Source organism: Protomyctophum parallelum, assembly GCF_964188405.1.
Source record: "Protomyctophum parallelum genome assembly, chromosome: 15".
Lineage (NCBI taxonomy): Eukaryota > Metazoa > Chordata > Actinopteri > Myctophiformes > Myctophidae > Protomyctophum > Protomyctophum parallelum.
Genome location: NC_139710.1, coordinates 37,875,810 through 37,902,403, shown reverse-complemented (window position 1 = coordinate 37,902,403; position 26,594 = coordinate 37,875,810). Strand labels below are relative to the sequence as shown.

General features: G+C 44.0%; 2 protein-coding genes across 5 annotated transcripts in view; one reads left to right on the top strand and one right to left on the bottom strand.

Moving 5' to 3' along the window:
- Positions 1 to 21,398, bottom strand: part of LOC310872372 (breakpoint cluster region protein-like) — a 159,873-nt gene extending 138,475 nt beyond the window's left edge. For both annotated transcript variants that reach the window (XR_014570377.1, XM_083784177.1), the window contains exon 1: positions 19,543 to 21,398. Coding sequence is in view for 1 of the 2 variants with exons in the window: in XM_083784177.1 (XP_083640303.1) it covers positions 19,543 to 20,941 (1,399 nt within the window). In the remaining variant the exon portion in view is untranslated. The remainder of the gene's footprint in view (positions 1 to 19,542) is intronic.
- A 1,342-nt stretch (positions 21,399 to 22,740) lies between these two features.
- ift81 (intraflagellar transport 81 homolog) overlaps positions 22,741 to 26,594 on the top strand; it is a 36,104-nt gene continuing 32,250 nt past the window's right edge. For all 3 annotated transcript variants that reach the window (XR_014570378.1, XR_014570379.1, XM_083784178.1), the window contains exons 1-5: positions 22,741 to 23,169; positions 24,338 to 24,441; positions 25,491 to 25,671; positions 25,796 to 25,885; positions 26,142 to 26,207. Coding sequence is in view for 1 of the 3 variants with exons in the window: in XM_083784178.1 (XP_083640304.1) it covers positions 23,026 to 23,169; positions 24,338 to 24,441; positions 25,491 to 25,671; positions 25,796 to 25,885; positions 26,142 to 26,207 (585 nt within the window). In the remaining 2 variants the exon portion in view is untranslated. The remainder of the gene's footprint in view (positions 23,170 to 24,337; positions 24,442 to 25,490; positions 25,672 to 25,795; positions 25,886 to 26,141; positions 26,208 to 26,594) is intronic.

Below are 26,594 nucleotides of genomic sequence, written 5' to 3'. Positions count from 1 at the left end.
AAGACAGACTACCGGAGGAAGAGACTACAGCAGTCCAGGACAAGACAGACTACCGGAGGAAGAGACTACAGCAGTCCAGGACAAGACAGACTACAGCGGTCCAGGACGAGACAGACCTCGCTCAACTCACTGCACAGTCAGGGGAAGTCCATGTGAAAGGTCGCACGGTGTTCCTATGTGGCCGTGAGATTAGCCCATTTAGAACCGAGGACGATTCTACAAATGTCTTCTAAATCCTGGCAGTTTTCTTGAAAAACCCCATGTTTCTATATATCAGTCGTTCTCAAACATTAAAGGACCCCCAGTCCCCACAAACGTGTAATTGACCACCCATCTGAAAATGTTGTTCCAGAGACCACCCTAGCCCTGAATGGGTTAAATACATCAGCCATGGAATTGGATGAATAACACATCCTCTCTCATACTGACAGAAAAACCAGACCCCCCCCCCCGTCTTTTCAGCGGATGGACACACACACACACACACACACACACACACACACACACACACACACACACACACACACACACACACACACACACACACACACACACACACACACACACACACACACACACACACACACACACACGTCACACACACACACACACACACACACACACACGTCACACACACACACTCACAAAAGTTACAAAAACAACGCTTCAATATACACACACAGGAATGATCTGTACTGTGTTTGGTCATAAATGTAGGGATTTAAAAATGTTTTCCTTTTCCATAAATAATCTGCCTTCTTGACATGCGTGCAAGAGAAGAGAGCATGCTTGACTGTGAGAAAGAAGAGTGTGTAACTGTAGTCGTACAGTAGGTTCTCCTCAGTTAGCTGGGCTGTGTCAGAGTTGATTTAATAGGTTCTCCTCAGTTAGCTGGGCTGTGTCAGAGTTGATTTAATAGGTTCTCCTCAGTTAGATGGGCTGTGTCAGAGTTGATTTAATAGGTTCTCCTCAGTTAGATGGGCTGTGTCAGAGTTGATTTAATAGGTTCTCCTCAGTTAGCTGGGCTGTGTCAGAGTTGATTTAATAGGTTCTCCTCAGTTAGATGGGCTGTGTCAGAGTTGATTTAATAGGTTCTCCTCAGTTAGCTGGGCTGTGTCAGAGTTGATTTAATAGGTTCTCCTCAGTTAGATGGGCTGTGTCAGAGTTGATTTAATAGGTTCTCCTCAGTTAGCTGGGCTGTGTCAGAGTTGATTTAATAGGTTCTCCTCAGTTAGATGGGCTGTGTCAGAGTTGATTTAATAGGTTCTCCTCAGTTAGATGGGCTGTGTCGAGAGTTGATTTAATAGGTTCTCCTCAGTTAGCTGGGCTGTTTCAGAGTTGATTTAACTGTAGTCGTACAATAGGTTCTCCTCAGTTAGCTGGGCTGTGTCAGAGTTGATTTCGTCGACGAAAAATGTTCCACTGACAAAAACGACATAAAAACTAAACAATAACTAAGTCATGATGACTAAAACTAAGACTAAATATACTGACAATTTTGTCGATAAATAAAAACTAGACTAAAATGTTAGGAAGTGGACAAGAGATCCAGTAAAAGTCATTTTACACTTTGTTGCATGCTGAAAATAGCCGATTTACAAGCTCACAGCGCGCCGCGCTGCGTCGCATTGCGTCGCATTGCGTCGCATTGAGAGTTTGTAGCTATTTTCAGCAAGTGTAAAATCAGTCATTGCGACGGCATCAAGGCCCGCCAAAATACATTTTAGTCGACTAAATCAACTGTAGATTTAGTCGCCTAAAATCTCAGGAAATGTAGTCAACTAAAACTAGACTAACACACATTCCAGGTGACTAAAATGTGACTAAAACTACCGGTAAATGAAAACTATTCAAAATGACTAAAACAAAAATAGAAATTTGCTGCCAAAAACAACACTGGTGCTGTGCTCAGTGCGCGACTCCACCAAAATGTTGGTGAGGAAGTGTCCAGGCAGGTCCGTCCGGAACGCTCAGCAATTCATCAGCTTCATAGCGGAAACAGACTCTCTGCACAAGGTCATCTCTTCGCAAACACCTCCCTACCCCACTTTTAGCACATATGAGGTTTCCACTGGACACACACTGGTCTGATGAACCCATTCTGACCTGAGATCAGATTCTAAAAATGTCAGTCACTCTTCAATTTTTCAAAAATAGCAGACCTACAAGCTCGTAGCGCGCCACTCGGTGGCGCGCTACGAGCTTGTAGATCTGCTATTTTTCAATAGCTAAAGCATAACATGATGCTAACACCAAAATGGGTTCCCGGTCAGAATGGGCTAGAGAAGGAGGTCCTGCACACTTTCTGGATCAATGCAACTCTCTTAATATTAGACCTTCATATAATGGGGGAATATAACAGCTTTTGTTTCCGATTAAGGTCATTTGACCGAAAGCTTGGCGTTACTGATCCAATAATTACCTCTGAAATGCCTAACAAAAACACATGCCATAGGAAGTATAACTTATGGTCAAGTTTCCCCTAGGAAATGTTACCATACAAAATCACTCACATTCAGAAATGTTCCAAAGTTTGACTTGTATGGAAAAAGAGATTTGTTTTTGGCGTTTTTTTCATTTATCGATAGTTACAAGTGAAAATAGACATGCAGGAAAGAGGGAGAGAGAGAAGGGGAGAGACATGCAGCAAAAATGTCGTCATGAACGGGACTCGAACACACAACACGCTGTCAGGCCAGAGCCTATGGCCCTCATTTATCAACGCGGTGTACACCCACATTTGGGTGTACACCTTGTGTACACCTTGTGTACACCTGGTGTACACCCATAACCCCGTTGATAAATGAGGGCCTATATGTGGCATGCGCCTGGACCACTAGGCCAGCGGCACCCGGAAAACGAGCCTTTGACAATTTCCATAAGCCGACACAAGTTACACAACACATAAAAACAGGCCCGTCTCGCCTCAATGTTTACAAGTTACAACCTATGTTTGCACAACCAACGCAAACATAGCTCGTGTGACTTTTACAAAGTCAAAACTTCACGTGGAGATGCAGCTTAGCAGCCCAAGCAAAGCATTCTGAACAGGAAGAAGAACTGGCATACACTGGATAACAGTGTATAACTCTGCAGAGCTAAAGAGACAATAGCATTGCCATGCTTCATTCATTGCTTGCAGTGTTGTGTTCGTCGACTACCTTTTTCCACTGACGAAAACAAAATGGAAACTAAATAAAAAACTGAGCTATGATGACTAAAACTGAGACTAAATACACTGACAATTTCGTCAACAAATAAAAACTAGACTAAAATGTTAGGAAGGGACTAGTGGATGCATGCTGAAAATAGCAGATCTACAATTGTAGATCGGCGTTTTTTACATCGAAGTGTAAAAACAGTCCTTACGACGGCATCAAGGCCCGCCAAAATACATTTTAGTCTACTAAATCAACTGTAGATTTAGTCGACTAAAACTAGACTAACACTAAAACATTCCAGGTGACTAAAATGTGACAAACTAAATGAAAACTATTCAAGAGACTATGACTAACACTAAAATCAAAATTTGCTGCCAAAAACAACACTGATTGCTTGACACGTCACAGTAATTGTGTAACTGTGAAACCTTTTTCAAACTTTACAATGTTGAAATGTATGAAATGGGACGGATGGCGTTAAGGTTTACTGTTCCTTCCTACGGCATTATACTTTCAGTTCCACACCCAAGCTACAGTTCTGAATGGTTTGAATTGTGCAATAAAGCTGTAATAAATGCACTCTAATGATATTACATAAGATAGCTTATAGGCTATATACTGTAAGCTATAGGGCTCTGGATCAGTGGGAGATTTAATTTCACTTGGCTATCTCGGAACATGTATTTGTGTTGTTTTTTATCCCCCAGACTTTAAACGTTATGAGAATGAGCTTTAACCTTAGCCCTCACAATTATTTGCTCGATGTGGGATAATGTGATTTTTCACAATAGAGTACTGTATGCGCATGCATACAGTTAGTGGCAAATCGAGTGGCAAAGTGAGTTTTTAATGTTGTTTAATGAAATTAGATCTTTGGATGTAGGGGCTGTCCAGGCCAGAAAGTATATATTTTTTGACACTCAGTAGTAGGTGTTCCTGCATGACTTCCAGGTATGATGATGATGATGTCGTCACGTGCATACTGCATACCCTCCATAGTTAATAATCTATCTACAGACTATAGGCATGTCAACAATGCTAAAACAGTGCATTACTTGCGCAGGCAGAGCGCGCAAGTAAGGTGGTTTATCCGGTGCTTTGAGCGTATGCCGTGGTACATATACAGATTTCGAGAGTGACGTAATGCCTCTATGTATGAATGCCGGGGTATAACTGGCTCTCGATGGTGACGTAATAAAGATATGTTTCAGTGTCGGGTGGATTAAAGGTAATGCCTCTATGTATACATGTATGTAATCTGAAACCTATCTTTATTACGTCACCATTGAAAGCCAGTTATATCCCGTCATTGATACATATCTTCATTATGTCACACTCAAAATCAGTATATATACACCACGGCATACGCATACTACTTTCCAACTTACATATACATACGTTACCTGTTAGCTAATCAATATTGAAACATATCGTAATTACGTCACCATTGACGGCCAGTTATAACCCGACTTTGGTATTTAATTACTTGCGCAAGCAGAGCGCGCAAGTAATAGTTTTCGTCCAGTGCTTCGATGCGTATGTCACCGTTTGATGTGTATGCGCCGTGCCAGCGTATGATGTAATGCTTGATATGGCAGTGGTGTCAGATTACAATCATACATGTATACATAGGGGCATTACCTTTAATCCACCCGACACTGAAACTAATCCTTATTATGTCACCATTGAGAACCAGTTATACCAGTTATACCCTGACATTGGTACATATCTTCATCACGGCATATGCTGCTACGGGACATCTTTATTACGTCACCATTGGGAGCCAGTTATACCTTGGCGTAGCGGTCGACTGTAGTTGCACGCTCTGCTTGCGCACTAGTGCAACACGCAAGTCGGCACTCGACAGAGTGCAGTTCTAGTAAGGGCATTTTATCAGGTATTTGACCAATCTGGGAACTAAATCGTTACCAAGACATTTCTTCACCAATGTGTTTCTAAAGGTGTCTAATAACATGTACTAAAAGTTTGAAATTCAACTCCTGTGGGAAATTTAGTTATTAGCATACTATGTGACCATACCCATAACATCCTATATAAAGAAAAAAAGTCCAAATTTCATCATTCTTTCAGTGGCATGTGACATATGAAACTAGGGGGTTTTCATGATTCTGAATCCATTCCAAGCATTACTTTTGCACAAAAAACACTCCTTGGGAGGAAAACGGCCATAGCCGTCATCACATTTGATCAAGTGGGTATGGCCTAATTTAGCCCAAGGAGTGTTTTTTGTGCAAAACTAATGCTTGGAATGGATTCAGAATCATGAATCATGTCACATGCTACTTAAAGAATGATGAAACTTTTACTTTTTGGCCTTATATAGGATGTTATTGGTATGGTCACATATTATGCTAATAACTCAATTTCCCACAGGAGTTGAATTTCAAACTTTTAGTACATGTTATTAGACACATTTAGAAACACATTGGTGAAGAAATTTCTTGGTAACGATTTAGTTCCCAGATTTTCATAGATTTCTCTTACTATTCTAGTTAGTACAGAAAACCTATGATGGAGTCATGGAGAGGTTTTAATGGCCAGGCGCAAAACGCACTATTGAAGAGTTTTGTAGAAGTTGCCCAGAATGCCAACTCCGGCCCAGCGCAACCCATTGATTCCGCTCCCTATAATTCAAGTGCCATTTTCACGTATAGCGATGGTCATAGTGGGGCCGCTGCCCCAAGTCAGCGCGAGGGCACAGGTATATACAGTACTGGTGATTGTCGATTATACCGCCCGGTACCCCCGAGGCCATCCCAGGCCACTACGGGACTGTTTGTGCTGATTCTGGATCCTGGATGCCATACTGTCTGACCAGGGGACTTGCTTCTCTCAGAGCTGAGTTTGAGAAATAACTGTGTTGTATTGTTGTTTCTTTTGTTTGTTTATAGCTTTGTATAAGACTACCAATAAAAATTATCCTTAAAAAAACTAAAATAAAAATCTAGCAAAAAATACCCAGTCTAACATACTTTAGATTAGATGGACTGCATTCTAGTGAGGTTTGGTATAGAGGTCATTCTCTCTTGCACCGTTTTGAAGCTCGACGTGGAGCTCCTTTGCTTTGCTATGCTTTCCCACACAACCATAATGCCCAACTAAGAATAGCATCCAAGGATGTGTGAGGACAGCTTGGCCAAACAACTGGTTCTTAAGCGCCCAGGCACCATGTCAGGAGAATAATCCATCATCAACAAAACTCTCTTCCTGTTAAGTGTAACACATACAGTACTAACAGGAAGGTTTTAGAAGGCCATAGCAGCAGTTTTCATATAGGAGCCTCTAAAGCCCCAGTGGCTCAACAGCAGCCCTGCTGCGCTGCTGGCGCTCCATTCTATAGCCATGGTGCAGTCTGGGCTCCATTCTAGAGCCATGGTGCAGTCTGGGACCGTGTTAGGGCTCCATTCTAGAGCCATGGTGCAGTCTGGGACCGTGTTAGGGCTCCATTCTAGAGCCATGGTGCAGTCTGGGACCGTGTTAGGGCTCCATTCTAGAGCCATGGTGCAGTCTGGGACCGTGTTAGAGCTCCATTCTAGAGCCATGGTGCAGTCTGGGCTCCATTCTATATCCATGGTGCAGTCTGGGCTCCATTCTATATCCATGGTGCAGTCTGGGACCGTGTTAGGGCTCCATTCTAGAGCCATGGTGCAGTCTGGGCTCCATTCTAGAGGCATATTGCAGTCTGGGACCGTGTTAGGGCTCCATTCTATAGCCATGGTGCAGTCTGGGCCCGTTTTAGGGCTCCATTCTATAGCCATGGTGCAGTCTGGGACCGTGTTAGGGCTCCATTCTATAGCCATGGTGCAGTCTGGGACCGTGTTAGGGCTCCATTCTATAGCCATGGTGCAGTCTGGGCTCCATTCTATATCCATGGTGCAGTCTGGGACCGTGTTAGGGCTCCATTCTAGAGCCATGGTGCAGTCTGGGACCGTGTTAGGGCTCCATTCTAGAGCCATGGTGCAGTCTGGGCTCCATTCTAGAGGCATATTGCAGTCTGGGACCGTGTTAGGGCTCCATTCTATAGCCATGGTGCAGTCTGGGACCGTGTTAGGGCTCCATTCTATAGCCATGGTGCAGTCTGGGACCGTGTTAGGGCTCCATTCTATAGCCATGGTGCAGTCTGGGACCGTGTTAGGGCTCCATTCTATAGCCATGGTGCAGTCTGGGACCGTGTTAGGGCTCCATTCTATAGCCATGGTGCAGTCTGGGCTCCATTCTAGAGCCATGGTGCAGTCTGGGCTCCATTCTAGAGCCATGGTGCAGTCTGGGACCGTGTTAGGGCTCCATTCTAGAGCCATGGTGCAGTCTGGGACCGTGTTAGGGCTCCATTCTATATCCATGGTGCAGTCTGGGACCGTGTTAGGGCTCCATTCTAGAGCCATGGTGCAGTCTGGGACCGTGTTAGGGCTCCATTCTATAGCCATGGTGCAGTCTGGGCTCCATTCTAGAGCCATGGTGCAGTCTGGGACCGTGTTAGGGCTCCATTCTAGAGCCATGGTGCAGTCTGGGACCGTGTTAGGGCTCCATTCTATAGCCATGGTGCAGTCTGGGACCGTGTTAGGGAGGCTCACAGTAAAGTCACAGCAGAGTTAAATGAACACAGAGGATTTTACTTTGCAGGTGAATGTAATTAAGCGACTAATTAGAAAAGAAAACGGAGTAGCACTCCAGAAAGTGGTTCTCAGAATGGAGAGAACTATAAACTGGCCCATTGATTCCTCCAGGCAGGAGAAAACAAAGACATGCTATTCAGAACGCTACTCCCTTCATCCTCACTGGAGTGACGTTCTCAGGCTGGGACCCCCAAAATAACCACCTTTGAACTGGGGGACCCCCACCCTGAGAAGCACTTGCAGGAGTTCAGTTGAGATATTATATTTAGTCTATTACAATTTGGTGAAAACAGCAGATCTACAAGCTCACAACGCCCAACAATGTGAGGCGTTGTGAGCTTGTAGATCGGCTATTTAAAAAAATGCAGAAATAGCAGATCAAGCTACATATCTGTAAGCTTGATCAGATATAAAAAAAAGAAAAAGTGAGAAGTGATTACGAAGGCAAGCAGAAATACAAATTGTAACGTTTCAATGTTCAATGCACATTGCAGTTATGCAATTATATCGTTAACCTCAATTATGTGTGTGACAATCGCTCGTCAACTTAAATGTGTAATAGTGACAGCCCTAACGCAGACTGCAGAACACAAAGATCACGCTAGAAGTTATATTGACCCCTTTTATGGACAATTATGTCTTCAGAGTTAAGACAGTAAGCCTGGCTGTGTCAACAGTATTCTAATGAACACGGTCATATCTTCACATGTGCGAGAACACAACTTCTTTCACTTCACTGCAGTGTTTGCTAGAGGACATTTGAGTGAAGGAGGAGGATGTATACGTACCCGATGTTGGACCAGACAAGCTAGAGGACATTTGACTGAAGGAGGATGTATACATACCCGATGTTGGCCCAGACAAGCTAGAGGAAATTTGAGTGAAGGAGGAGGATATATACGTACCCGATGTTGGCCCAGACTAGCTAGAGGACATTTGAGTGAAGGAGGAGGATGTATACATACCCGATGTTGGCCCAGACAAGCTAGAGGACATTTGAGTGAAGGAGGAGGATATATACATACCCGATGTTGGCCCAGACAAGCTAGAGGACATTTGAGTGAAGGAGGAGGATGTATACGTACCCGATGTTGGCCCAGACAAGCTAGAGGACATTTGAGTGAAGGAGGAGGATGTATACGTACCCGATGTTGGACCAGACAAGCTAGAGGACATTTGAGTGAAGGAGGAGGATGTATACATACCCGATGTTGGACCAGACAAGCTAGAGGACATTTGAGTGAAGGAGGATGTATACGTACCCGATGTTGGCCCAGACAAGCTAGAGGACATTTGAGTGAAGGAGGATGTATACGTACCCGATGTTGGACCAGACAAGCTAGAGGACATTTGAGTGAAGGAGGATGTATACATACCCGATGTTGGCCCAGACAAGCTAGAGGACATTTGAGTGAAGGAGGAGGATGTATACATACCCGATGTTGGCCCAGACAAGCTAGAGGACATTTGAGTGAAGGAGGAGGATGTATACGTACCCGATGTTGGCCCAGACAAGCTAGAGGACATTTGAGTGAAGGAGGATGTATACGTACCCGATGTTGGCCCAGACAAGCGACCGCTGTATCGGCCTGTGTATTCTGGACATGCCAACACCGGATTAAACATACTAAAAATGGAGAGCATCAATTGCTTTTAGCAGACAGGAATAATTTATATCACAAAGTGCTATGAAAATAATGGTAAAAGGGAAAAATATGTTATTGATCCACAACAGAAAGGGGTGAAAACGTGGGATTTCTATCCTCAGTAATTGAACGTTAGTCTCTCTGTCCGTCGCCTCTCTAATGGCCATGTTATGGATCTATGGTGAGAAGTTGCACCTTTCTGCAGAAGATTTCAACGTGTGATGTTGTTAAAAGGTTTGGTGGTCCATTTTATGGCTCTGGCAAATGGATTCTCTTCCCCGACTGTCTGCATGGTCACCGGGGAGATCGCAAGGTCAAATGGAAGAGCCCGTACAGAATGCTGGGGACAAGGGCTTTTTAGACACCAGACTTGATGATGACCCTTGCTGGCGTGGCCCATGTTTTCCACACTTTATAAGAGAGGGCGAATGGAAAAATATAGCTAGATTTATCTATGGTACACTTTATATTGACTTTGTGATGACATGCGGGTCCCTTGCCTGCCTTTGCATCCCACCACTACCTACGAAGGGCATTCTCTATCATATCCATCGCAGGCTGGGCTGAACCAGAGTGGCGTAGACTAGGAGAGTGGCGTCATTGAGGGGGCAGAAAACTGAGTGCTCGATCGAGCGCTGTTCATGCAGCCCTGGAGTGTGACAAGCTGGAGATTGAAATACATTGTTTTCAATGAGGGCGGCGCAAATATCAGACATTTTAGGCATGTGTGTAACATGCCAACTGTTTTAAAGAATTGTACAGTGACAACTAAAGTCTCTGTAATGTTTATGCTGTACTATTACAAAAATAATACCGTTCACTTCATGGGACTGGCCCCATGAAGTGAACGGAGTTATCACAACTCTCTCATCTAAACGGCGCTGACCTGGGCTGATCTATCAGCATGGCAGTCCTCCCTCATCACCACCACCACCACCACTGTTTGTTTATTTTTTGCATCTCTGACATAAGCGTCACACCCATCAAGGTTGACAAGAACCAGGCTTGTTGGAAATGTAGAATCTATTATCGGGGGTCGACCTAAAGAGACTTGACTTGACTGTATGTTTTGGCAAACAGGGCACAGGGCATTAGCCAACCAAACATCAGCACATCCTGGGCCCGTCTGAAGTGTCTGCAAGAGCGGGAGGCACTTAAGAAACCGCAGAGGCCCGTTGGAGGCAGCCAGGAGGCCCACCGGCACTCGGCTATGATCTGCTGAGATGGGAGCAGCCTAAAATTAGTGTAGGGTCTGAAGTGGGGGCCGCCCCAGCCCGGCACACCTACTAATCAGCAGGGCCTAAATAGCTCACGGTGGTCAGAGCAGTGCTTGTAATGCCCTTCATAAAAGAGAATGAAAAAAAGACCACTCCAGTCTGCGATCACACTGAAAACGAAACACAGACGAAAAGCACATGTGTCCAAGTGCACGTGCATATCGGACACAGAGACACATGGCAGGAAAAGAAGATTGCATTTTTACCTGTGGTACAAACATGTTCCATCTGACATATCCAATGAATAATTCACATCTCAACACATGTGCGCGACTTGACGAGTGAATGAGTCTAGACATTGTAATGTGTGCATTTTAGACATGCGTGGATGGCATTAACCCATAACCTTTATAAAGTAGCAAAATGGGGGGGAAAAAACATAAACAAACAGTATTATTAGCTTGTGTTTGACTACGATAGATAAATGATGAGCATACTGTAGTTAAAAGGAGTCGTTCACCTGATAAAAGGACTTATTTTCTATCAATTGCACAACCCATGACGCGTTGAATTCATGGAATATATATATTTTTTTGTTGCATTCCTGAGCCAAATAACTAAATGACCGTGTCATCGGTCAGTAGGAGTCTAGGAGACTCTGCAGGTCATCAACTTATTGGCTTAGGAACGCAAAAAAAAAGAAATGTAAAAATATTTCCGTGAATTGAAGGCTTCATGTTTTTTTGTTTTTTTAGATGAACTACAGCAACAAGACAAGTGCAAGGAAACTCCATGAATGTTAAATCATTCATCATTTCCCATTTTTTGGACCAGCATTAAATATTAGTGCACGTTTCATCAGCTTCACCTGACGATGTGCAGTTTTTAAAGTCTCTTGATTGGCTGAGCCATCAGCAATCTGCCCAGCAACACAGGCTAACAATAATAGTAGTCTTTAATGTTTAACATTTAATTCAGTGACTGGACAGACAATTTGGTCACGATGGTTGGTCGACCTTTACGCCCCAAGTTAAAAGATATATATTAAACATAAGCCGCACTATGAGCTGATTTACACTCCATCCTTAACCCATTTAGGATCGTCTTCCAAATCAGACAGTTTTCTGAAAAACCTATGTTTCTATGTCAGTGGTGCTCAAACCATTTCATTTCAAGGACCCCAAACATTATGTAATTGGCCGCAGACGCCTATCTAAAAATATATATAGTTCCAGGGACCCCCCAGAAGCAAAGATTTGATTTAAAAACGTTTGCTCTGAAAGAATATATTCAAAGATTTGCACCACATTTTCACGTTTTTTTCAAAAATAGCAGAACTACAAGCTCGTAGCGCGGCACTCGGTGCCGCACTACGAGCTTGTAGATCTGCTATATTTCAATAGCTAAAGCATAACATAATGCTTAAAACACCAAAAGGGGTTCCCTCCCAGAATGGCTTACATTGATACAGATTCTCAATTGCCCTCTGGGTCATCGTCACACTGATCAGGATTTCATTGTGTGCGCGGAGGAGAACATCCAAGGCATTTGCCTAAAGCTAACTGCGCGGCGGCCTGGTGCTGACAAAACAACAACGAGGTCCATGGGGTCAGGCTGTTGTTGAGAGAGGTGAACATACAATACAACTCATACAGTGCTTTACATTTCATTAGCCGCTTCCCTCCTCCTCCTCCTCCTCCTCCTCCTACACACACACACACACACACACACACACACACACACACACACACACACACACACACACACACACACACACACACACACACACACACACACACACACACACACACACACACACACACACACACACACACACACACACACACACACACACACACACACACACACACACACACACACACACACACACACACACACACACACACACACACACACACACACACACACACACACACACACACACACACACACACACACACACACACACACACACACACACACACACACACACACACACACACCGAGAGCAGCTGAGACATTCCATAAACACTTGGCCAGCCAGCCACAGCACAGAGGGCCCTTTGAGAGAGGAACTGTGGGAGGGGAGTTAAACACTACAGGACCAGGGGGTTGAGGCCGAACACGAGGGAAGATTATTGAGCCGGGCGGTGGGTGGGGGACGGGTGTGTGGGGGTGGGGTTCTTTTGCGGAGGAGGATGGCAAGCCTCATAAAACATGTAAAAAAAGAAGAAAAAAACGGCCTCTATAATTAAGCCATACCTTTAAGAAAATCTAGGCCTGACCCAGGAGATGCCTATAGAGAGAAGGCTCATAATTTGAATTCTTCAAATAATCGGCTGTATTGCGACGTCGGCATTGTTGCCTAAGTGTCTAATATGAAAGAACAGCTACGCTATTCATCCCCATGCACTCCTTCAGCAGCTGCCGATGACTGGACTGGTGTACCAATGGCCTCTGTCTGAGCTCTCCCCTTTCCCTGTTGCACCGACCATACAGATAGGGAGACAGGTGTCGCGCACGCACACAGGCGTCACACACACTCATACTCACACTCACACTCACAAGTGAGTACTTCCTTATGTGTAGGCCTGGGGGCATATACATGTATTCTGAGAAAAGGGAGAGGCTGGAATTCTTTCATTTTTCCTTGACCACCAAAACCTCCGATGTTGATATCCAGGTACAATCGTAGGTCTGTCTGGACTTCCTTTGGGGGGCTAAAGTATTCATGAGTCTGCAATTAACCAGGAGTGTGGTGGGCCGCCAGCACCTTTTCTGGCTCCTGCTGAGCCAGCACATCGTCACCTGAACACGGAGGCACCAGCCATTCAGACCGTATTCAACACCTTTTCAAACAAGACACTTTCCCATTAGCGTCAATGCCACGGTGGGTCAGAGCGATCCCAAACACACAGACCTGCCTTGTGCCGACTAGGAGGCCATAGCTGAGGATAACAGGCACGGTCGCTCCTTTTTCCATCTCGCCCCCACTACTCTACCTTGCTGTAAATAACAAACATAATTCATGTTGGTGATTATAAAAAAAGGTATTATCATATTTATTTATAATTGTTGAGTTCACTCTGTAAATCCGTGGACATCATAATAGCATGGTGATGCAATTACAAAACATACGGGCTACATGGGAGAAATGTGTTGAATAAAACTAAGTGGATTGTTTACACAGAACTGAAAGAAAGCAGTCACCGTCTCTGTCGCTCTCATGTTATTCTTTCTTGCTTTTACAGAGTACAGAGATCGACTACTATAGTATACAATCAAATAAATCTGTATACAAGATAATTTCAATGCCACGCTCTGAGCTTGTAGATCTGCTATTTTTCAATAACTAAAGTATAACACAATGCTTAAAACCCCAAAAGGAGTTCCCACCCGCCCTGAATGGGTTAACCCCGAATTTCTCCCCGAGCGCCAGAATGAGTGCTGACTGTTCATAGTAGATAGATAGATAGATAGATAGAATACTTTATTGGCAGTTTAAGAAAAGTACAGAAAATGACATCATTTTAAAAAACGCCAAATGGACTTAGACACAAAAAAGCCTTCACTTGTTTCCATTGTGGTCCACTTTGTAACATGAAACTATACACAAACATACTGTACAGACAAAACAACCATAGAACATATAATAAACTAGAACTGCACTCTGTCGAGTGCATACTTGCTTGTTGCACACTAGTAGGCCATAAATGGCCAACTAGTGCGCAAGCAGAGCGCGCAAGTCCTTTCGACCGCTGTAAAATGTCAAATCTCAGTATCTCTGTGAAGGAACGTTTGAAATGATTAATGTTTAGATGTAACTATTTGCTATCTACTTTATACATATAAACATCTAGTATTATTAAGTATGATTCAAGTTTCTATCTATATAAGAAATACTGTTTTATCGTTGTAGATATATTCTGGATCCCTTTTTAGTTTTTCAGAGACAAATAAATCAAATAAATCAAAGATATATAAACTGAATTAAAATATGTTATACAGTATATAACAATATATACACAAATGACCATATTTCTTACGTCATCATTAAGAGCTAGTCATACACATACACACCACGTACTCTGGTCCCAGCAGATCAGGCACAATTTGCTATTTTATTTTTTACTGATTATGTATATAGTATACGTATGACTAGCTCTAAATGATGACGTAATAAATATATATAGTATATATATAGTATATAGGCATATACTATATATGTATACATATATACTCTATACTCTATACTGTATAAAGTGTGTAGTTGTAAGTTGATTAGCGGTATACTGTGGTTACTTTGCGCCAAAAACCGTGACAGCTGTTCCGCCATTTGAGGCTTACGCAGAAAAACATCAAATCTGTGCCTGTGTTGCTGGACCAATGATGACGAAATGACCATATTTCTTACGTCATCATTTAGAGCTAGTCATACACATACACACCACGTACTCTGGTCCCAGCAGATCAGGCACAATTTGCTATTTTATTTTTTACTGATTATGTATATAGTATAGCCTACGTATGACTAGCTCTAAATGATGACGTAAGAAATATGGTCATTTCGTCATCATTGGTCCAGCAACACAGGCACAGATTTGATGTTTTTCTGCGTAAGCCTCGAATGGCGGAACAGCTGTCACGACGAAGGAGACCAGGCGAACATATTACTTGCGCGCTCTGCTTGCTTACAAGGCTGGGAGCTATATACATAGGACAAGAGGTACCCTGAGTGAATAGTCCTGAGCATGGGAGATGGGCTATCCAGGGTCGGAAGCTAACTATGACCAGTTAGTGTGTAGAAGGAGCCATGATTTCAGGTCTTTCCTAAATATTGCAATAGAATTTAGGGATTTCAGGGCTGGAGGGAGTGCATTCCACAGAGTAGTGGCTGCGTAGAAAAAAGCATTTTTTCCCCAGGCTACTAAAGTGGGCAGAGGTAAGATGAGACCTGGGGTTCAATTTTTGTAGTAACCTCACAAGCTTGTTTTCGGAGGTCTGCAGCTTTGTTTTCAAAAGCTTGGAGATACCTCTGTACCATGAAGTACACGCATTGTCAAAGTGGCACTGGATGAGGGCACCGGCCAAGGTCCTCATAGCACTGCTGTTGACATAAGGGGATATCCTGCCCAAGAAACGAGTTCTCTGGTTGACTTTCATTGCCATTTTTTCACCTGTGAGTTTGTTATCTAGTATAAAACCCAAGTAAGTGACCTCTTCACTATTTGTGACCACACTGTCACCCACTAACTGTGAAGCCCGGGGACTTGTTGAGGTTATGACTTGAACCAAAGAGAATAGACTCAGTTTTCCCAAGGTGCAGTGACAATTTGTTGTCGGAGAGCCAAAGACAGATGCTACTGAGCTCTGTGCTGAGTACTCTCTCGACCTGCAACTTATCTTTGTCCAAGACCAGGAGAGCTGAGTCGTCTGCGAACAAGAACAGATTGCATTTACATGCCGAGTTCATGTCGTTTACATAAATTAGAAACAGTAGAGGCCCTAGGATGCTCCCTTGGGGGACCCCACACTCTACTGGGAGGGAGGTAGACAGGGTACCATTCACATCGACCACCTGTTTCCTTCCCTCAAGGTAAGATCTCACCCAGTTTAACGATGGGCCATCAAAACCGATTGCCTTCAGCTTGTTTAGTAATATAGGATGGATACAAAAACACTCCAAAAAGGAGTGGAGACTATTCTATTCTATTTTAGTCTGCCTAGTGCCTACCTAGTACCTACACAAAGTATGCCAGGTTGCCCATAGACAATTTAAAAAAGGAAGGAAAAAAGGAGGAAACACTAATGGAAGACTTATCGTCTCGGCCATCATCCGATCAAGTATCCAGTGCTCTCATTCCTACTACTCACTGTAAAACCTAACCTTTTCATCATATTAGAGCAACAGTGATGCTGCTATGCAAATGAAGTACAAATTAAATTAACCACAATAGAAACGGTCTACAGCTCACTCAGAGACTGTTGCCTTTGCTAGTCGTCTCAATCACAGCCAAAACGCCATGACCACAGGCATGTCAGTGTCATGACAATAATTAATTATGGCAATATAGAGCCCAACATGGAGTTGGCCTCCTTAGAGACCTCCACGGCTAATCAGCAGGCTCTATAACACAGTCAGGCTTGACAACTGGCCTAGATAAGTAGAAAACCAAGAGATGGCACTGTGATTCTCCTATTCATAGAAAAGGGCAGACCCTTGAGATGTGTCAATTTTTAGACTGGCCATATTTTTTGCACAACGATTAGAGGGGAGTAGTCTGCAGTGCAGAGTGCGTTGGTGACAGCACAGCGGGAGCTTTGTTTATGCAGGTCAGTGGTTCTTTCCTCACTGATGACGAGTCTGTACTGCCTGGGCACAGGCAGACCGTGCCACCATGCCACACACGCACACCTGGCAGGAGTGGCGGGCAGCAGTGAGCGCCGTGTCATTTCTCTGTCTACTTGGATTGAGATATTACATGAACATGTGTAAAAAATTAATAAACGTAAACATACACACAGAGTACAGGGGTCTGTCTGTGTATGTAAAAAGCCTGATTTAGTTTTAAGTTTAACCACAGACATATGAATTCATTCCATGTATAAAGTAAAAGTCACAGCAAGCTTATAACAGAGCTCCTTTTAAACTATGACGTTAAGCTGACTTTACAGGGGGACATTTAATAGATTTTAGTGAGCGCTGTAATGTTTTATGATAAACATAGCAGTGAAACACTTTCCCACAGCTCCCTAGAAGACAGTAACCACAACAGAGAGCACTTTATATTGCGATTCTTTTTTACTCCAAAACCACTTGCTTGCCGAAGCTGTGATCCAGCAACGTGCACAGTAACGTTATTATGACATCAAATCCAGATTTATGGTAATCCACAAAGCATGGTTCACACGAGGTGGCAGCAGTCCCATTACCTAAGCAACTGGACCAATTTGGACAAACGTGACACTCTAGGCTCAGCACAGTGCCATGAGATTCATCCAAAGCAACCGTGAGGATCACTGAGAATATACTGTAAACAGTACTTCCCCGACTCGTTCTACCAGTAGTGACGTGTACCTCCGGTCTTCTTGCCTGGAGATGTAGACTATCTATGCATTTGCTCTTTGCCCAAACCACACCAACGCAACTCGTCGTAACTCTGTGCAACAAAACAGTTTTAAGGACATGTCACACCAATGCGACTCCTTGCAACTGCCATTGCAATTTGCAAGGAGTTGCATTGGTGCAGTTTGGGCCTTAGAGATGTGTTATTATATCTCTTCTTTGGAAAGGTGAGGCAGTGAAGAGAAAAATAACACTGTTATTATAATTGTCTTCAACAACAGAGACAGGGCATATCTAACGGATTTCTGTATTTCAGTCACTGGAAAAGCATACACGCTTAATCTCCATGCTGATTATATAATGGACAATCTGTGTGGTTATTGTTGTATGCTTTGCGTCAAAACCAAAACCATGCTCTCCTATCACCTTAGTCATTATATAACAGCAGCAGTCTATTTTGATTGTGGCCTTAATCTGCTCAACGCAGTACAGTAGCTAGCACGTTTGGTGAAGGGTCGAGTACAGGCTGATTTCTACTTCAATCCCATCCACACTCTGTCTGTCTCACACAATGTCAGCTGAAAATCATATGATGATAGAAAGAAATACACAATGTATGCATGGTCTTCTCTGGGTCGCTCTGTAAAAACAGCAATAGGACCTTGTGTATCATTTGCTTTGCTAAATGAACCCTCGTGCCCGCCTTTCTGCATGCCCTTGGCAGCAATAAGTTAGCACTCCTCCTTATCCCACTTAACATTGTTACATTGTTACTGTGTCAATATGCATCGTGGATGAGTGATTCCTCTATTGTGTTCAAACATTAACAACAGGAAACACAAATGTCTGAACATTTTTTGATTGGGGGGGCGGGGGGGTCATGTGACACCATTCGGAGCCTTCTCTTCTTAGCTAGTTGTCACTTTCTTTTTTTCTGCCCCCCCCCCCCCCCTCTGACAAAGAGCCTCCCTAAATTTATCACGCTACACAAAACCCTTTACGTTAATTACTCTTGCGCCAAGGACAACAACACTGATGTGTGCTGACACGAAAACACTCTCTCTGGGTGGACAACCAGAGCCGAATGACTGCAGCCCGGGGGGAGAACCCACACTGTCTCAAGCAGAGGCCATTCTCCACAAAGAGCACTATACTGGAACTGCACCACTCAATGGGCAATGGGAAAGGAGAGAAAGGGAGAGGGGAAGGCAGGTCTACAAAAGGGTTAACACATAATGTACCCTTCAAAGAACTAGAAAACCTGCTGGGTTGCTGACTGTAATGTTGGTGCATTAAAAAAAAAGCTTCATAATCCTACCAAAAAAAAAAGAAACAAGATTTAAGTGAGCAGGGATTTAATTAAAAGCCATTTCATTAAAGAGATTGCAGGTACATTTAACACATCACTGCCTTCGTGGTCAGAGGGGAAAGCACAGGCATCTTTTAGTGGATGATTAGATTAGAGTGGGCCCTCCATGTGGTTTTATGTACCCTGCCCTGTTCATATCTCTGTCATCAGGACATTATTGGTGTCTTTCTTTATTCCTACAAATTAAAGAGTTTTGACTTTTGAGCAGTGGTTCTTTTTTTCAATTTCAAGGATCCTGTAAAGGCCTATAGAGGGTGTGCGCATGCATAAAGTGAGTGGCAAATCGAGTGGAAAAGTGAGTTTGACAACCATTTAACGTTGTTTAACGCACTCATAGGACTTTTCAGTTTGGATGTATGGGCTGTCATGGCCAGAAAGTAGTTTTTTGACACTCAGTAGGGGCATTTACCATCATATAGACTTTGTGTGGCGGTGCATTGTGGACCTACCCATATCACCTTGGACACTGTTGTCATGGGACGTCCGGCTGGAGGTGGTGGAGTCCCCGTCGCCACACGGCCAGATCTGGCCCGTCTTGCGGACCCCGATGATGGAGGCCTCGGACACCACTACCTGCTGCTTCAGACGCTTCTGGGACAGCGGCGTCGGGGGGCTGCTGCTGCTGTCGAACGACTGCTGCGAGTGCTGCGACGGCGAGCGGCTCTTCTCCCGGTACATGTGGTGGTGGTACGAGCCAGCGTTGGTGGGGCTGGGGGACACGTGGCTGGACGGGCCCGAGGAGAAGTCCTCCTCACTGGACGTCAGGTTCTCATTGGAGCTGCAGTCGGGCGTGTAGCCGCCCCCCGCGTCCTCGAAGCTGCGGGGCGAGTACGAGGACCGGCGTCTCGGCCACGTGCAGAGGTGAGGGTCCTCCTCAGAGGCGGTGTGGTGGTCCTTGATCTGGATGACTCTGGTGGCATCCCCCCCGCCGTCGGCCATCATCAGTCCCCCGACATACACGCTGGTGTAGGGTTGACAGTTTGTGGCCTGGTGGTGGTCGATCTCGTCGTAGGAGCCGCCGTAGCCACAACCGCCGTCGGTGGACCGGCCCCTGTGGACGCCGCCGCCGGTCTTGCTGCCCGTGCCGATGTCCCCCGTGGCGGTGGACAGGTTCCCGGGGAGCGAGTGCAGGGACCTCTTGCGTTCCATCTGCATGGCCTGGCAGCCGAGCGTGCTGATCTTGTCCGAGACCTCTCTGTCGTTGACCTTCACCAGCCCCCTCTCGTAATGGTACTCCATGTTCACGTAGAAGGGTCTGTCTGAGGTGCCACCGCTCACAAGCGACAAACCTCTCCCGCCACCGCCGCCGCCGCCATCCCCGGCGGTGTGAGAGTTGGCCCTCTTGATGCGCTCAAAGTTGGACCTCAGCACTGCCACCGAGCCCGTGCCCACCGGGATGTCGGGTGGTGGTGAATCTGGCTCCTGTCCGACGGGCGAGGAGCATCCACCACCGCCGCCGCCTCGCTGTTTGTCTGGAGAAACGCCTCCCTGCTGCTCCCTCTCCGGATGGCGTTTACACCTCTCGATCTCAGCAGTCCCTGGCTGCTGCTCCTCCACCGACACCTCCTTTATGGCATCTCCTGTGTTCATCTCGGGCAGCAGCAAACCCTTGTTCTTGAACCCCCACTTCTGTCCATCATAGCTCTTCCTCTCCTTGGCCAGCAGGGTCTGCAGGTAGATCATACGAAAGCGCTCCTTGTTCACTTCCTTCTCCAGGTGCCTGATGGAAGTCTTGCACTTGTCCAGCTCATGCTCGATGTCCCCGAGTGAGTTGAGCTCCATGCACGGGGGCTCGGATTCAGGGAACTGGGCTTTCCATGCCTCCACAAATCCCACGGGTTCAACCATAGCTGTTGTTGTTGCAGACAGTGTGACATATACTGTAGTTTATATCAAATCAACTAACAGTAGAAACGTGTCAATCTCTAGAGCATGACCGGAACATAATAATTCCCCATAACTTTTTGGACTTCATTATTTCTAAAACATGTTGTAATAAATAGAAAACAAGAAAGATAGTGAGTATAAATTACAAAAAAACGAAGTAGCCTATATAATTATCTGTGTTTGGGAATGTCCTTCCCTGCTTGGCTGGTTTGCAGTCTTTCAGCTACTCACGACTCGTCACGACCATAAATCCTCCTAGTCTCAGAAGAAGAGGAATCCCTTCCACTGTCGTCAACGACGTCAAAAATGAAACGTAAACCTTTTCTAGACACGTTTGCCACATCGGTGAATAAAGTTGTAGTCTCTGTCGGGAGTCAGTCACTATCACGGCGGCACGGAGCTCTGTCGGTACGGCACGTCTTGCTTGCTGTAGAGACGTACTCACACAACACTGGCTGACACAAATGCTATACTTTCCTCCAGGTCTGGCTGGCAGTGGTGGTGTTCTGAAGGGGGAGGGACTGCTGTTTCTGTTGTGGACGTCTTTCCCCCAGCAAATTTAATGTATCACGATTCACAAATAAATAATGAAGCTGTTGTTGTATCCTGTATTTCAGTAATTTCACACAACTATTACCTTTAGCATGTTTATGCTTAGGGACAGGACTAGACCTACTTCAGTAGCCTACTATTAACAATAAAAAAGAGGTCGCGGCTTTAAAGGGACAAAGCCCACATTATTACACAGAATTATTAAGGCGACTTTGTTTTTCTTGATTATTCTTGATTACAAAATGCTATTTTAATGACCAAAACCATAAATAATATTTCCCCCTGGCCAGTTAACCTGGTCTCGATTGAGAACAGTGGGCTATAATATAGTTCCTTGTTCATTGTAGAATTCAATCCTAAGCACAACGCCAGCAATGTTATGATGAATTGAATTGAGCATGGTGGACCTATTTGTAAACAAGTGTAATGCTTTATGGTGTCGTCCACAGTTAACAGCTAGTTTTGTATTGAGTTGTGCTTGAAATGTACTGGAATTCTAAAAACTATTAATAAATACTTAAATCAATAAGTCCATCTGTCATAAAGCCACCAAACTGGTTTCCTTTTTCTTTTTCTGGTGTGCTACTTTATCGTTACTGCTGTGTTACTTTGTTGCAACCTTGCACGCGTATGGTGTGAAGTTGTCGCCATCTAGCGGACAGAGACGACAGTGCAGGGCCAAGTCAAATTTGAGACTCACTAGCAGTGTAAAAAAGAACGGATCTACAAGCTATTAACGGTAACGCGTTGCATATCTAAAAACATAAATGCATTACTGAATAAATGAAATAATAAATAAAGAAATGCAAAAATAAAGAAAGAAATATGCAAAGAAATAGATAAATGAATAACTAAATGCATACATAAATATGCAAAATATGGACCAGAGCTAAAATAAATACATACATGAATACTTAAATGTACTTATATTTATGTGTCAATTTAATGAATTCGTTATTATTGTATTTACGTATTTATCTATTCATGTATTTACTTATGTATTTATTTATATATGTATTAATGTACTTCATTCAGATCTGTTCCTTCTAGCGTCTACTCTTCAAAGTCTCTGATGATCTGAACAGTTATTTTTGACACGCGATATATAAAACCCTTTTTCAAAGAAACGCAATCCATTGTTGCGATAATAACACGCACGATGGAGCACCTCGAATCTACTTCCTCTTAGCAACCGGGGGGCAGCTCGCGACGCTTATTTGGTTTCCAAGAGACACTTTCACAACAACAACAGCGAACAAAACAAAAAATATCTGTATTTATGGATGTTCTGTATGGATATTTGCCTAATATACTTTAGCCAGGAGTGTTTTCTTTGTACATTTCACCTGGGTCCGCCTTTTTTTAACCCCCGACGGGACTGTTTATAGAAATATGTGCTAGTTAGTTTAGCAGAGGTAGCTATAGGTACAAGTTAGTTCTATAAGCATACGGTATATATAATATATAAAGCACATTTCAACGTTCGCGTCGATATGAGCGAACAACTGAAATTCGTCGTTGAACAACTCAACAAAGAGCCCTTCAGGAAGAGCTTCAACCTCATCACGTTCGATTCCCTCGAACCCATTCAGCTGCTGCAGGTTCTGAATGATGTGCTGGCCGACATAGACCCAAAGGTGAGACAACTTGAATGATGTGCTGGCCGACATAGACCCAAAGGTGAGACAACTTGAATGATGTGCTGGCCGACATAGACCCAAAGGTGAGACAACTTGAATGATGTGCTGGCCGACATAGACCCAAAGGTGAGACAACTTGAATGATGTGCTGGCCGACATATAGACCCAAAGGTGAGACAACTTGAATGATGTGCTGGTTGAGAAATAGACCCAAAGGTGAGACAACTTGAATGAGTGCTGAAAATCATAACGACAAGCAAAAACAACAACACCTGCTCCTGACCATAGACATACCAGTATTAAAAAGACGCCTGAGGTGGCCTGGGTGAAGGTAGACTGCTGGGCGAGCGCTTTGGCATGATCAACATATGGAATGAATTCTGTACTGGCCATATATGGAGCGTGTTTTGCGTGTACAGGGTTTGATGAGGTCGGATCAACATATCAGAACAGGTCAGCTCCATATATGGAGATCTAAAGGTGGTAGCAGGGGCAGTGTCTTTAGTGTACAGGGTTTGATGAGGGCCCAGGTAGGGCCTGTTGAGAACTCTAGTTTTCGCCAGCTGCCGGGTGCGGGCGGCTGCACTAATAAGTTTGGGGCAAGCCCGTCTAGAGTTTGAATGGACAGGTAAGAAAAGGAAGAATGGATGGGGAAGGATCAACATCAGAACAGGTTCTGACATATATCCATATATGCAGATCTAAGGCTTTGAGGTTTGAGGTCAGATGTGTACTAGACAGTTGCCGGCCAATATTGACAACTACAGGAAGCGCTCTGTGGATTACTCTATATAGCCTACAGCCAGCCTCAACATTTCTAACATAAAAACGTTAGGGTACTCAAAATGTCCGGGTTCACAATGTAATGGGGCTCTATGGGCTGGCAAGTAGACTAATTGCGACAGCAAGTCGCTTTTACTATGACATCAGGGATCTCCATCCCTGGTGATGTCACGTGATGTCACGAGACCTGGGCACCATATATGGGGGCTTTCCCCATGTATGGGGATTTTGAGTGAGTGCACTGACGGACGAACAATTTCATAGTAAATGCGACATGCGGTCTCAAAAACCAAAAAAATAATGTTTTTTTTCTTTTTGTATGATTCAGGTGTGTCTTACTGTAAGTAACGAGTGTACTGTAAAAACCCAATTTTGTTTCCAGCAAGCTGTTGATATCCGTGAAGAAATGCCTGAGCAGACGGCAAAGAGGATGGTTACTCTGCTGGGGATGCTGAAATACAAGCCTCCCGGGAGTCTGTCTGATGCGTAATTATTAATCTGTTATTAAATCAATTAGTATTACTTTATGATGATTAATTGTTGCAACTAGGGTTGACAAACGACCATCCCTTGAAATACAGAATTGTCCCCCTTATTTGGGAACTAAAAGACGTGTCCCTTTATTGAACTCATATGGGATTGTTCCTTATTTTTGGGAATCAATCGATGACACGCATTCTTATGCAAAACGGCTCATATACATATACTGTACTATAATAAAGGTTGTTATTATTAAACCAGGTAAACACTAAACTTTAGTAAACTGGACCTGAGTTGTCTCTGTAGTCTGTACTTTGGACCGCTTATTTCTGTCTACACCAGATCTCTTTGCCCAAAAATAGCCCATCTACAAGCCAATTCAGCTATTTTTGGGTAATGTTCCCCCCAGAATAGAGGGTATGTGTGTGACATCATCACCATACCTGGAAGTTACGTGGGAACGCCTACTGAGTGGCAAACAACTACTTTCTGGCCTTGACAGCCTATATGTCCAAACAGAAAACAATGTTAACCGATGTTAAACTAACTTTTTCACTCGATTTGCCACTCACTTTATGCATGCGCATACCCTCTATATGGATGGTGGGGTTCAAGTGGTTAATATATTATAGAAAAAAGAAAATAAATAAATATATATATATATATATATATATACACTGTATATACACAGTGAGATTTCATATTTTCCCTCAATTCAAGTTTCAGGTAGTTTGCGACCCTAGTTCAAATATTCCCTAAACTCTATTGGTCAAATAAATATAAATCGTTGCTTAACCCAAGATCAGATTCTAAAAATGTCTTCTACATCCTGACAGTTTTCTGAAAAAGCTATGTTTCTATGTCAGTCGTTCTTCGATTTTTCAAAAATAGCAGACCTACAAGCTCGTAGCGCGCGCTATGAGCTTGTAGATCTGCTATTTTTCAATAGCTAAAGCATAGCATAATGCTAACACCAAAAGGGGTTCCACGCTCAAAATGGGTTAAAGAGACCACAACAGTATCTTCTTTTATTTCCCTCTCCCCGCGTCATACAGGAGCAGCTTCAGACAGGGTCTGGTGACGGGGAATAAACCCGTCATCCACCACATCCTACACTGGCTGCTGCAGAGGGTCCCGGAGCTGAAGAAGAGGGCTTATCTGGCCCGCTTTCTCATGAAGCTGGAGGTGCCTGCAGACTTCTTGCAGGATGATGTAATCAGTGACACCTATCACCAGGTTCGTCAGCCGCCACCACCATCATCATCATCATCATCATCATGCCTTTTCTGTAGTCTCTTGAATAGTACTTAACTTCATCCTAAGTGATCAAATAGACTACACTTATACTGCGCGTTTCTAGTATGCAGAGCTGGTGGAAGGATTTAAGACTTACCACAAGGAGTGTGAGCAACTGAGGACCTCCGGCTTCTCCACAGCAGAGATTAGACGGGTAAAACACATTCTCAATTTTCTTTTTAAAGAAGTTATCAAGCTGCTCATCATTTAAATGTAAATAGCTGTTGCCAAACCTGTTGACGTCAGGGAAGGAACCTGCTTATTTTAAATTGCCACCAGTGGCCAATTATAAATAATGGTCTCTTGAAGTGTAATCTATAAGTATGCATATTACCCACTCTTGACGCATATGTGGTAAATAATATGACTGCAAGAACAGTCCCTAAAATGTCCACTTTGCCTCTGATTAGGACATCAGTGCGATGGAGGAGGAGAAGGACCAGCTAAACAAACGTGTGGAGCGGCTAAAGAAGAGGGTAAGACGGACCCTCTTTGAGGATCGGGAAGTGAATATTTATGTATTTATTTTGAGGGGACAACGATGCACATTAACACATTCCCTGCGGAACCCGACTTTCCCAACCTAATTGATAAAGACCTCTTTCCCTGCTGAATTCGCTGTTTTTGATAACGTTTTTATCCCACGATTTTGTAACCCGTTTTTCACCCCTGTGTCAATATCTAATGTGATCCTGGGCTCTGCACACCCTCCGCCAACCTGGGGAGAGCAACGGACTTGAACTCATGCTTCCTTCATGCATGAGTGTCCAAGCCGCTCCTTTACACCTGACAGGGGGGAGGGGGTTTCCCTGGTTGGACGTAGCGCTTGGAAGGAACACGTTATTCCAACCAGTTCCTTTCCC